Genomic DNA, 13,342 nt, shown 5'->3' with positions numbered 1-13,342 from the left:
CCACAACATTAAAATTAAAAAAAAACACAGCTGGCTGCTCACACAGTGGTTTTCTGTACACTACCAAGCCAACAAACCAGAAGTATATTTTCTTTTTATTTTATTTTCTTATAGTTTCGTTTAAATAAGCTGATCACATCATGAACAGCTATTGGGTACTAGAGTTGACAGAATGCTCCAGAGAGGAGAGAAGGAATGTTTGCAAAATAAAAAAAATTCAAGGCTCTATCTTCAAATCACCAAAGAGGGAATGCTCATATATTGGAGAGAACATAACCTGGTTCCTGCAGCGTTTCCCACATGCTTACACATTTTGTGAACATTGTTTCACAATTGGAATTGTACCAAGGAACCACTTGTATTTGTGGACACTAAAGAAGCAAGGGTCAATGCTTGTGAGAGAGGAGGAGATTGCTATAGTCTTGCTGAAAAATGACATTTTGAGAAAGCTTTGTGACGTGCACTCATCAGGATAATTCTCAAGAATAATCAACTTTAACACACTATGAGAGAGAATGCTGATTGTTGACAAAAGTTTTGACAGGTAGAATGTACTAGCTAATGATGGACAGTTAACTGCCAGGCACTGTTAAAAATAAAAAAAATTACAATATTGTACTACATTGCACCCTAACATATAATGGGTGAGCTTTATAATATCATTGTTAAAATTAATGGAAACATTTAAAAAACTAAAAACTTACCAAAGTTTCATGCGTGTTTCCAGCTCTGGCAGCAAGAACCGATTGTGGAAAGTGTAAATGGATGAAATGTTGGAGAAGATTTTAGTCACTACCTCTGCAGGAAAGGAACCCTTGTTATTGGCTTCGTCTAGCAGTTTAGCACAGAAAACCTGCAGAATAATTCAAATAAATAACTAGCCTTGGTTATTTGTGCTCATATACAGGCTTCATAAGTGCATTTTTTAATAATAAGGTAGACGTAGAGCAATTGCCAGAAGGATTATACAACTAATAAGAAATGTTTTCATCAGAGAGTGGAAGGGGTCGGTTTGAAAATTGTGTTTTAAAGTGCCAATATTTAAGTATAGGCACCAGTGTTTAAGCATACAGGATTATGAACAAAGAGCTAGAAAATGGAATTGTGCTGGATAGCTTTCCTTCAGCTGGCACAGAAATGATAAGCTGAATGAGCTTCTTTATGTTGTGAATGGTCTATGTTTCCTTTTCAAGAAGGAGGTGCTATGTACAGAGTTCCTTCACCACATCATACATGGCAACATTTGGAATGATGGCCAGTGATCTCAGGATGGAGGAGATCCTAAGTCAAATAAATGTAATCAAAGGTCATTCTGGTGCAAGTGTTTACACAGCTTGCAGGCTACAGTAGTTAATCGGAACACATCAAGTGTCAAGTGTCAAGATCAATAACACATCTACTCCATATTAAGAGACAATCACTGATTATTGCGAGTAAATGATCTTATTCTCTGATTACTTACTGGCACAATTCACACAAAAAAAACCCAATGAAGATCAAAAGGCCTAAACAGCCCTTTTATCTAACTGTTCAGCTTAAGATGATGAGCGATAACAGATGCTGAACATAATGTGGTGCCTTAATAGTTTCCAATCAGACTGCTGTTCTTTTCATCTTCTCAATAGTTGATATGGAAGGATTGTGGCTCACTAGGTAGCATTGCCAGAAGCTCTGGGTTCAGGTCCCACCCCAGGACCTGTTGGCTGTGGAAGGAGTTTATACAAAGTTTTCAACAGTTTGATAACCCACCTGCCGAACTTTCCAAAACTTCCCCACCAATACCCAAGATAATATCACACAAAACAAATAGCTGCAATGACATCCATACTGATTATGTCATGCCGACCCCAACCACCTCTACAGGTTTATATTTGACATCTTCAAAATACCAAACACTAACATTTTTATTTAGTGTTCTCTCCAGGAAGCACTTTAAGGTTGACTTCAAGGTTGACTTCAAGGTTCCTTACTTTTAAAAGCCCCAGCTCACCAGATCGCTTTACTGTGCATATGGAATCTTGTGATGCAGTTCCAGGGGTCCTGTCCTTTTGATCAGCTAACTCTTTTGTTTAAATACAGACATGGGAATTTCAGCAAGCTATTTTAACACTGTTACAATATTAACTTAGTTCTGTCTTCACCCAACATCTGCTTTCCAGCAGTAGTCAACCAATGGTATTCATAATGATCAAACGCAAAAAAAATCAGTTCGGGTTAGGGATTGCTAATTAGCTCCATTTTATGTTCCCCTTTCATTACAAAAGCTACGCAGTCAACGAATCTACAAATCATTAAAAATGCAGCTAAAGCTTTTTAAATTTCCAAGTTTTAAAATGGAGAAAGCTGAAAGGAAAATGACTGCTTTCCATCTGCAGTTTAGCCGACTTGCAAGACTGCAAAATTCCATGAAGTTTTCATTTTTATCCCAATTGATTCATTGTTGATGGAAAAAAAGAGACAGAGGAAGAACACGAGTCTTTTGTGAATCTAAGATAAGCCAGAAAGTCTTATGCAGCCAATGATTTTTGAACGTATACATTTTAGTGCACAAAGGATGGTAGCCAATGTGCATCAAACAAGATCCCACCAATCAGTGAAATCGACAAAACATCAGTTGTGAGCACATTTGTAAAAGGAAAAAAAGGCAGACACCGAGACAAATTCATCACTAACCTGGTCTAAGAGATGCAGTCTGCTGACATAAGACTTTTCTGTTAGCAGAAGCTCATTAGCAATGTTATACAGCTTCTCTTCATTTGTCTCCTAAAAAGGAAAGCAACTTGTACTTAAATGCAATTGTCAGCCTAGATCCATTACAATAACAACTAACAACAAACAGCTTTTTCTCATCACCACTCTTTGGATCCCTCCATTGTTCTGATTTATCACAGTTACTGCCTGGCATTCAACATTGGATGAGCAGAAACTGACAACCATAATCAAAGGTCCTAAATTCTGGAATCTTAAAACAAAACTTACTTCTGACTATGCTTTTGGTCGGTAGCTTTATTATGTATTCACATGGCTCGGTGTCACATTTGCTTGTTAAGTGCCTTAGGATGTTTTACCATTTAACAAATTCTATTTAAACCCAACTTAAGATGGGGTAATGATATTTGCAAAGAGAATAGATAAGGGTGGATTTTGGTGTAGGTTATAACGATGACCTTGATGAGTGATTAGCTAGCATGGAGGGAAAGGGAGAGCCATCAGTTTAGTGAAAGTGAAGCTACTGAGAGATTAGTGAACTAGAAAGAAAGAACATAGAACATAGAAGAATACAGCGCAGTACAGGCCCTTCGGCCCTCGATGTTGCGCCGATCCAAGCCCACCCAACCTACACTAGCCCACTATCCTCCATATGCCTATCCAATGCCCGCTTAAATGCCCATAATGAGGGAGAGTCCACCACTGCTACTGGCAGGGCAGTCCATGAACTCACGACTCGCTGAGTAAAGAAAGGAGTTGAGAGTGTGGTGCTGGAATAGCACAGCAGGTCAGGCAGCGTCCGGGGAGCAGGAGTGTTGACATTTCAGGCACAAGCCTTTCATCAGGAATGAGAATATTCATGGATGGTCAAACTCAGAGCCGCACCAGAGTCTTATACAACTGCAGCATGACCTCAGTACTCCGGAACTCAATTCCTCTACCAATAAAAGCCAGTATGCCATATGCCTTCTTCACCGCACTATTTACCTGGGTGGCAACTTTCAAAGATCTGTGTACATGGACACCAAGATCCCTCTGCTCATCCACACTACCAAGTATCCGTCCATTAGCCCAGTACCCCATCTTTTTATTACTCTTACCAAAGTGAATCACCTCACACTTAGCTACATTGAACTCCATTGAATGTAGGGGAATGGATCTGGATGGGTTGCTCTTCGAATGGTCGGTGTGGACGTGTTGGGCCGAAGGGCCTGTTTCCACACTGTAGGGGATCTAATCTAATCTAATCTAAGAGGCTTAAAGTTAGGCAAGAAGAAAATAGTAGAGACAGCTAAATGGATATTTTAAATTTTAACAGCTCGAAGTTCCCCAAGCTCCTTTGCATATTAATTTGGAAGAGTGGGGAGAGGGACTTCTAGGAAGCAAGTGTATAATGGAAAAGAGTAGATCAGTGATTAGCTTTGCTCTCTCGGAAGACTGTTCTTAGCATCTATCTTATCAAGCCCCGTACAATTCTCAGTGATTCAAAAGATGGCGCAGTGGTTAACACTGCTGCCTCGGGCAACTGGCTGTGTGGAGTTTGCACATTCTCCTCGTGTCTGCATGGGTTTCCTCCCACAGTCCAAAAATGTGCAGGTTAGGTGAATTGGCCATGCTAAATTGCCCAAAGTGTTAGGTGCATTAGTTAGGGCTGAATGTAGGGGAATGGATCTGGATGGGTTGCTCTTCGAATGGTCGGTGTGGACGTGTTGGGCCGAAGGGCCTGTTTCCACACTGTAGGGGATCTAATCTAATCTAATCTAATCAGAACAAAAGCAGATATACACACACAAGGGAAGAAGAAAGAACAGGATGAAATGTTTGAAGGTGGTAAAGTAACTAGAGAAAGTGCAAAAGTGATCAAAGTTGAACTGGAAGCAAGCAACACCTGTGTAATATGTGCTGCTAACTTCTTCATAACCTTTACAGAAATGAGGCATTGAACCTAACTATCTTATGGTCCACATTAACTTCCTCCCACTTCTTCTAGACGTACAGTTCTTTTCATTCACGCACAGACTTTTCTTTCCTTTAAATGTACATTGCCAGTTGAAACAACCCATTTTAAAAGATCGACATTTAATACTTCATTTTAGTCAAGTAGGGCAGTGTACACAATTTGGCATTTGAACCATTCCTTCCTGCTCTCCTTTTACTGGGTGAGTGACTTTAAAATCTGGATTTTATTTTTAAATTAATGCAGGTTATTATGTACAATTTGCTTTGAAGGCGGCAGCTGTTTACTGACAGATTTATTTTAAATTGAAAAAATTTTAAGCAAATGAATAAATTATATTGCTTTAAAAAGCTGACTCTTGAAATATTCCCATTAACCATCCTTTACCTTTCTTTCTTCATGTTTTTTAATTTTGTTGTCCTCTTCTTGGGTTGCTCCATTCAAAATTTTATTTGATTTCAGAATGTTCTGTGCTTCTACATGAGACTTGTCAGTGTGCTTCCTATTTGGATTCTGGGGGTCATTTGCCCTTGTGCATGGATCAGTGGATGGCAATAGATTTAAAGTAGCAGCCTTTTTTTTCTTGTTTGGTTGCTTATCGTCCATCTCTGAATCAGTTATACAAATGCTGGCTTCAGGACTGTTGTTTTGGCAATCTTTTGGAAGTGACGTTACCAGTCCATTGGCTGGCTGAACCTCTGTATCTGGAGCTGATTCTGTAGCATGATTTGATTTCACACTGTCCACCTTCTGTCGCTGAAGTATAGGGTGGTCAGACAGGCATTTTGGTTGAGAATGAATTGAAGTTCTTGCACTTCTGGGAGATCGTGACCCACTCTGAGCAATTTTTTTCTCATCATTAGAACTTGCTGGACTGTGAAAACATAATGCTGTTGTTAATTTCCACTTCTTCTGCGTACTACCTCATTATGAAACAATTTCTTTTTGCTGTCTGACAATATTAAGTTGATGCATAAATGCAAACTCAAGAGGGTAAATGCACCATTCATATAAAACGAAGATATGTCTGCGAAAATAAGTCTGCTGTATCAGGTCTTGTGAACTGAGGTCAGTCTCTGTTCTACTGTGATAAGAGATTGCTTCTTCCAACCATATTGAACTCATTTATTGTAGTTCCATAAAGCAGTTCAGTGCACTAATAGACATGAAGTAATGCATAATCCCTTCACCCACGTCTCCTGTCCCCCGCCGCCAACCCCCCCCTCACCCAACAACATTCTTCTTTTTATTAAAACTGACCCAGTTAAGATCATGGTGCTGTCCACGGCCAAGAGGTGGGAAAAGTCTAATCTGCAAATATTCTGACAGACAGATACACACACACACTTCTATTCCTCAGACAAGTTGTCATAAAGGTGCATTGGTGGTGCATGCTGCTATGTTCATCTCCCTTTTTATCAGGCAGCATTCCTTTCACACTCCACTGGGTGTGTATAATTACACTCACACTCAAAACAAGAATCCAATCTTTCAAATTACAACTAGCAGGCTGCTGTCAGCTATTCTTAACGAGTAGCATACAAATCAAAAAAGGGTTACAGTGAAATACTAGATACAATGTACTCTTACCCCCAAAACATTCATATATTTTGGTTTGAGTGAAACACTCAAACCTCATTCACATTGATAACACAATGAGACACATACCAACCAACCTTGTATCCCATAAGTACCAGCGGAATGCACTGACCCCAGTGTATCAAATGAAAAATAAATTCCAACAATTACCATTATTACAACTGAAGAGCTACAAGGAAGTGAAGAGAGGAGTGAAAATCGGAGAGAGAAAGAACACTAAAGAAAAGGTTACCATGGTCTAGCAATTTTTGAGAAGATTTTTAGCTCAGGTTGATGATAAGTACATAAGTTAGCTCACTGAGCTGGAAGGTTTGTTTTCAGACATTTCGTCACCATGACTAGATAACATGATCAGTGAGAGTCTCTGGTGAAGCACTGGTGGTATGTCCCACCTCTCTATTTATAGGTCTTGGTTTCTTAAAATGGGTGATATCATTTCAGGTTCTTATTTTTAAGGGAAGGTAGATGGGATCGAAATCAATGTGTTTATTGATGGAGTTCTGGTTAGAATGCCATGCCTCTAAGAATTGTCGTGCATGTTTTTGTTTCACCTTCCCAAAATGTCTGTGTTGTCCCAGTCAAAGTAGTGTCCTTCTTTGCATGGATGTATGGAAATTAGTGATAGTGAGTCTTGTTTTTTGTTCATGTATCCCAGTGGCAAGTTCCTTGCTTGTTTGTCTGATGTAGTGTTTCTTATAGTTCTTGCATTGTATCTTGTAAATGACATTAGTTTTGTTGGTAGTATCTAATGGATCCTTTAGGTTCATTAGTCGCTGTTTAAGTGCATAGTTAGGTTTGTGGGATACCATGATACCAAAGGGTGAAAGTAGCCTGGAAGTCATTTCTGATATGTCTTTGATGTGACGTCATGTGGCTATAGTTTTTGGTTGCGATGTTTCTGCTTAGATTAGATTAGATTAGATTAGATTAGATTACTTACAGTGTGGAAACAGGCCCTTCGGCCCAACAAGTCCACACCGACCCGCCGAAGCGTAACCCATCCATACTCCTACATTTACCCCTTACCTAACACTACGGGCAATTTAGCATGGCCAATTCACCTGACCTGCATATCTTTGGACTGTGGGAGGAAACCGGAGCACCCGGAGGAAACCCACGCAGACACGGGGAGAATGTGCAAACTCCACACAGTCAGTCGCCTGAGGCGGGAATTGAACCCGGATCTCTGGCGCTGCGAGGCAGCAGTGCTAACCACTGTACCACCGTGCCGCCCACCGCTTGTTTGGATAATTCCAGCAAAATTAATGTAATTTACAAAATACAATGCAAGAACTGTAAAAAAAAACTATCGGACCAACAAGCAAGAAACTTGCCACTAGGATACATGAACACCAACTAGCCAAAAGACATGACCCACTATCATTAATTTCCATAAATACAGACAAAGAAGGACACCACTTTGACTGGGACAACACACATATTCTAGGACAGGTGAAAGAAAGACACGCACGAGAATTCTTTAACGCATGGCATTCTAACCAGAACTCCATCAATAAACACACCGACTTAGATCCCATCTACCTTCCTCTGAAAATAAGAAGTGGAAATGACATCACCCACCTTAAGAAACCAAAACCTGTAAATACAGAGGCAGGACATACCACCAGCGCTTCACCAGAGACTCTCACTGATGGTGTAACCTAGTCATAGTGATGAAATGTCTGAAAACAAATATGTTCCTGCTCAGTGAGCTAACCTATATACTTATTACAATGGTCTCTATGGCCTCAGCCCATGGCTAGAGTGCTATCTAGTGTAAAGCTAGATGGTGGTTACTGGAGATCAATAACTTTAGCCCCAGAATCTCTCTTCAGGCGTTCCTCAGAGCAAGATATTTTTAAAATCAATCAGCTCAGAGATGTCATTACATACCGATGGAGTACTTAGGATTTGAAGCCAGGGCTCCTGACTCAGAGGTAGGAACACTAACCTTGAACAAGAAACCCCAGTTCCTCAGAGCAATGACTTCAGACCAAACCTCTTTCAGTTGCTTCATCAAGAATCTTCCCTCAATTACTACAAAAGGTCAGAGAGTGCACATTTTCTCACAGTAATAAAAAGGCAAAGTCTAAGGACCTTCAAGGAAACCTCAGTGAATGTGGGAATTGAACTCAGTATTGGGCATCACAAACTAGCGGTCCAGCCAACTGATCCCTCCCCCACCAACAATGGTTATATGGTGTTTAGTTCTATCTCCTCAGATGGTGAAGTTGTTCATGCCTATGTATTGCAAGAACTGGAAAACAGTCTTGAGCTTTTAAAGTAGTACTTATTCCACATAAATGGCACATAATGACCAGTTTCATTAAGAGCATTTAACCACGTGCCCACTACATTCAAAGGCATTACCACTGGATCACTATTGACCAAAAACTTAACTGTACAATCTTCATAAATACTATGGCCATACAAGCAGATCTGAGACTGGGCATTCTGCCGTGAGCAACTCATCTATTAATTTGGCAAAACCTGTCCATTATTTAGAAGGTATAGGCCAGATGTGTGATGGAATGGACTCCAGTACCTTGATATGTGCAGCTCCAAAACACTCAAGAAACCCCAACTCATTTGAGCATGACCCAATCCTGCAACTCAAGTGTTCACTCCATTCCCCCACTTGTGCTTCTTTACTGCACTGAGTAACATCCATATGATCTGCAAAAACTCCCAAAGACAATACCTCCTACAACCTTAAATCTGCCTTAGAAATATATTATAATTTCTTAATTATCACTGGGCTAAAATCCAGGAGTGGGTATATCTTCATATGCACAGCAGCAATTCAATAAAAGGTACTCATCACCACCTTCTGCAGGGCAATTAAGAAAAATAAAGGCTGGCTTTGCCAGTGATGCATACATCCAACTTAGAAACAAAATACAAGTACTACTAATTTATAAATAGCATATACACTTTTCACCCACTCCACCATATTTTCAACACTACACGTAGATTCTGTCAGTCTTCAGAATTACTTATTCTGCTTCCTATTTTAAGACCTGCAAATTGGGACATGATTCCTTTCAGCCTCACAATCAAACTAATGATTACAAGATTAAAAGGACTGTAGAAGAAAACAGGATTTATATGTAAAAATACCTCTGATCGTCACAATGGCATAGTTTGCCTACTGATTGATGCTGTATATTTTATATGCCTCAGAACTACCATAATAAGTTTTGTCTGTGCTTTAAAAACGTCTGCCCTGTGCCAACAGCTGTAGCTTCTAAGAATTTCTATAGTTTGTTTTCTTTCCTCAGAATCTATGTTCTAACTTTGACAATGAAAGACAGAACAGACAGATTACCATGCAAGAATGGTACATCATTTAATATGTAAAATGGATTTTAAAGATATATACATTACACTCTTAAAAGAAAACAGAACATTGCCCACTATACACACAGATAAACACTCACCCCCTACTTATTCACTACCTTAAAACCAAAGAACTGCAAATGCTGGAAATACTCAGATCAGGTAGCATCAGTGGACAGAAAATAGAGTTAATGTCTCTCAGAGGACTGTTAACTTTTCTCCCTAGATGCTGCTAGGCCTGCTGAGTTTTCCCAGCAATTTCTGATTTTATTCACTATCTGGCCATTTCAATGTAGCTCATTACTGTAGTCCCATTGTGTGGAATTATCTTAAACCCTCAAGTATAAAATTCATTCAAATTTGACCGACAAATAAATAGATAATGGGCTCTACATACTCAAAACTTGATATATTGAGACTTTATTGCAGCCCCACAACCTAAATATAATACTTCATTGGATTTAAACTCAATATTGAATTTTGATATATGCACATACACCAGTATTTTTGTTTTGGACAACAGTACCTTACTGAACCCTCACAACAAAACCAAGGATCCACTACACATTCAATGATTTCCTCCATTGTGAGCAAGTCAATTATTATGGCACACCTTTGTACTGAATTGATTGGTGTATTTAATAATTTATCCTAACAAATCTGATTTCAGCTGTGTTGTCATGTGACTTGTCTTTTCCAATCAGATTCCAGACTGGATTATGCAAGTCTGGAATCCAACTCTGGAATGTAATGTGTAGGATTTGTGCTAATGATAAGATGCATTTTATTTCCAGTTCTAACATACATATGATATGCCATGACTCTACAGTCTATAACACCCCATCTAAATGAAAATGATCAATTCTAAGTTTTTAAGTTTTAATTAATCTAGCCTCAATAGTTTATTAGGAAGAAAATTCAATTTTCTATCTGTTTCATGGGCATTCTTGAATTCGTTCTCGATGACTAAGATCTTAATTTTAACCTTTTTGCCTTCAGTCTGAATACTTAGAAAAGTACTTTTTTTTCCAATATAATCAATCAAATTATTTAATTATCTTAATCACTTCAATTAGATCATGCTTTAAATTTCTAGGTGTTTTCTTATCAACTTGTTCATGGATGTTATTACACACCTGTGGAGTAGGTGGGATTTAAGCCTGGGTTTCCTGGTCCAGAGCTACTGACATCAGAACAGCCCTGACCCTTTAATCTTCTATATTTGGTGAGATGCAAGTGTATTCCACTGTCCTCACACATTGCAAACCAAATATATCCTTCTGAATTAAAAATTTCCAAAGTTGAGTGCAATATTTCATACATACTTCAACTTCATACAATGCACTATTATTTTCCCCTTTATGATGATTATTTATACATCAGTTTATCAGTCCTTAGTGATCTCTCTATTGGGGCCCTTCAAATTTTCTGTTCCATGACATATTTGTCATTCCGATGTGTTTTGAAATATTAATGGTGCTTTCCATCTCTCAACTTCCATCTACAATAATCAATGTGTCACCTAATATAAATTAAACCTAATTTGACTATAAAGTTTATTTCTTCCTTTAAGTCTTTGATAAATGTAGGGAATAGCTGAGGGACTAGTACCAATCCCAGGGGAACACCATGAGCTAAATGACTGTGGAGGTGAGACCAGATATGGAAGATTCCAGAGTTTTCTATCACCAATCCTACTGGTTTACCTGCATTTTCCTACCTCGAGGTTGTTCAGCGGAAGGAGTGTGGGACAGTTACCTGAGCAGTCAACAGCAATTATACCTACTAATGGGTCTATCATGGACTTTGCACAGATGTCAACTGTAATTTTCTTGTTATTTCTGAGTTTCTAAACTTTTTTCACAGGACATGTTAATGCAGCCTCCCTGTCACTTACTTAAATTCGCAGCACCCTCCTCAGATTCTGGGTCTGCCATCCTACAGTGCTATAGGATTTCCAATTACCCCTCTAGGCTCAAGAATTTATCTATTGACTTTAATTGAATGGCAAACATGTGCCCTGCCTGTCCTCTTGGTGGGCCAATTTCATAAAAAGTTACATTGGACTTGGTGCCATATTCTGTGTCATGACCTGGAAATGTTGGAGTCTAAAGACAAGACCAAAATATCAGCCCACAATTCTTTGACATGAATTAGTGTACCCACACATCATCCTTGCACCCTGTCTCCAACTTCCTCATCAACTGCCACTCATGTTGCTAGGTGATCTCCAATTCCTTGCACATCAATTTCTTAGCGTTTTATCAAATGCCTTTTGAAAGCCAATATAAATAACATTATAGATACTGCCTTACCTACTGCATTACAAACCTCCACAGAATATGCAATTGGTTTTAGTTAGATGTGGCTTACCTGTTACATATCTGAGTGCTCAATCACTCTGCCCCTAATAGACAGACTTTAAATTCCTGTAACATTTGTTAGTTTATAAGTCCATAACATACTATTTTTTCTCTCTCATCCTTCTTAATAATGAGGTGACATTAGCAATTTGCAATCCAAAGGGATTATTCTTGAATTATGATCATTTTAAAACATTGGGTTTGAATTCAAAATGAAACAAAGACAGTCAGGCTTCTGATATTAAAGCTGGAAGTGACTTCACACACTTCACACATTAGAAATTCCAGAATATGATTAAAAGGGATAATCATTTATGTGAAGAAGTGAAATAAATTCTTAATTTGAATCAATGAACAGCAGCAATCAAAAAGCAGCATATTCCAATACACAGTTGAAACAGTAGAATGCAAGTCAGATAAGCTAATGCTTAATGCTAATGGAGCTTTAATCAAACTGCATTAGGCAAAGGCAAACCATTTCTTCACATCACATTGAGTGAATCAACTTGAGTAATAGTAATGTCCATAAGACATAGGAGCAGAAATTAGGCCATTCAGCCCATAATGTCTGCTCCATCGTTTGATCATGGCTGATAGGTTTCTCAACCCCATTTTCCTGCTTTCTCCCCATAACCTTTGATGTCCTTGGCAATCAAGAATTTATTTATTTCTGTTTTAAATATACTCAATGACCTGGCTTCCACAGCCTTCACAGTGGTGAATTCCATAAATTCAACACTCTCTGACTGAAGAAGTTTCTTCTAAAAGGTCTTCCCTTTACTCTAAGGCTGGGCTCTCGGGACTTCTTCTCTCTTGCCAATGGAAACATCTTCCCAACATCTACTCTAGCCAGGTTGTTCAATATTCTGTAAGTTTCAATCAAATCCCTCCACATCCTTCTAAACTCCATCAATATAGTCCCAGAGTCCTCAAACGTTCCTCAGATGTTAAGTCTTTCATTCATTCCTGGAATCATTCTCGTGAATGTCCTCTGGACCTATTCTACGTCTTTCCTGTGAGGTATGGGGCCCAAAGTTGCTCACAATATTCTAAATGTAGTCTGACCAGAGCCTTACAAACTCCATCTTACAAGCACATATACCGTGACCCCATATACTGGCCACTACAATGAACAACTGGAACCGGCAACTGGGAACAGCAGAAACGGAACCAAATAAATTCCAGAAGACACAGTAAGCAGCTTCACAGGATGCTCCAAAGCACTGAAGATGTCACCTAGACGGGGGACTAAACATCTGTAAATCAACTTCCCAGCTCAGCAAACATACCCACAACTATGAGAGCCTTATAAAGCTTCAGAAGTACACCCTGCTTTTATATTCTAGTCCTCTCAAGATGAATGACAACATTATAT

The 13,342-nt window shown here is 39.0% G+C and overlaps 1 protein-coding gene across 9 annotated transcripts in view; it reads right to left on the bottom strand.

Annotated features, from left to right (window-relative positions):
- Positions 1-13,342, bottom strand: part of fgd4a (FYVE, RhoGEF and PH domain containing 4a) — a 253,803-nt gene that overhangs the window by 39,069 nt on the left and 201,392 nt on the right. For 8 of the 9 annotated variants that reach the window (XM_043709240.1, XM_043709244.1, XM_043709249.1 and 5 more), the window contains 3 exons: positions 5,054-5,540; positions 2,674-2,763; positions 705-853 (listed from right to left, as the gene is read on the bottom strand). In XM_043709240.1, the coding sequence (XP_043565175.1) occupies positions 705-853; positions 2,674-2,763; positions 5,054-5,540 (726 nt within the window). Of the gene's footprint in view, positions 1-704; positions 854-2,673; positions 2,764-5,053; positions 5,541-10,130; positions 10,204-13,342 lie in introns of those variants that run through there. The other variant, XM_043709248.1, reaches the window with a different exon arrangement.

This window comes from Chiloscyllium plagiosum, chromosome 19, assembly GCF_004010195.1.
Source record: "Chiloscyllium plagiosum isolate BGI_BamShark_2017 chromosome 19, ASM401019v2, whole genome shotgun sequence".
Lineage (NCBI taxonomy): Eukaryota > Metazoa > Chordata > Chondrichthyes > Orectolobiformes > Hemiscylliidae > Chiloscyllium > Chiloscyllium plagiosum.
Note: the sequence above shows the minus strand (reverse complement) of the source record. Positions and strands in the feature narration are given on the sequence as shown.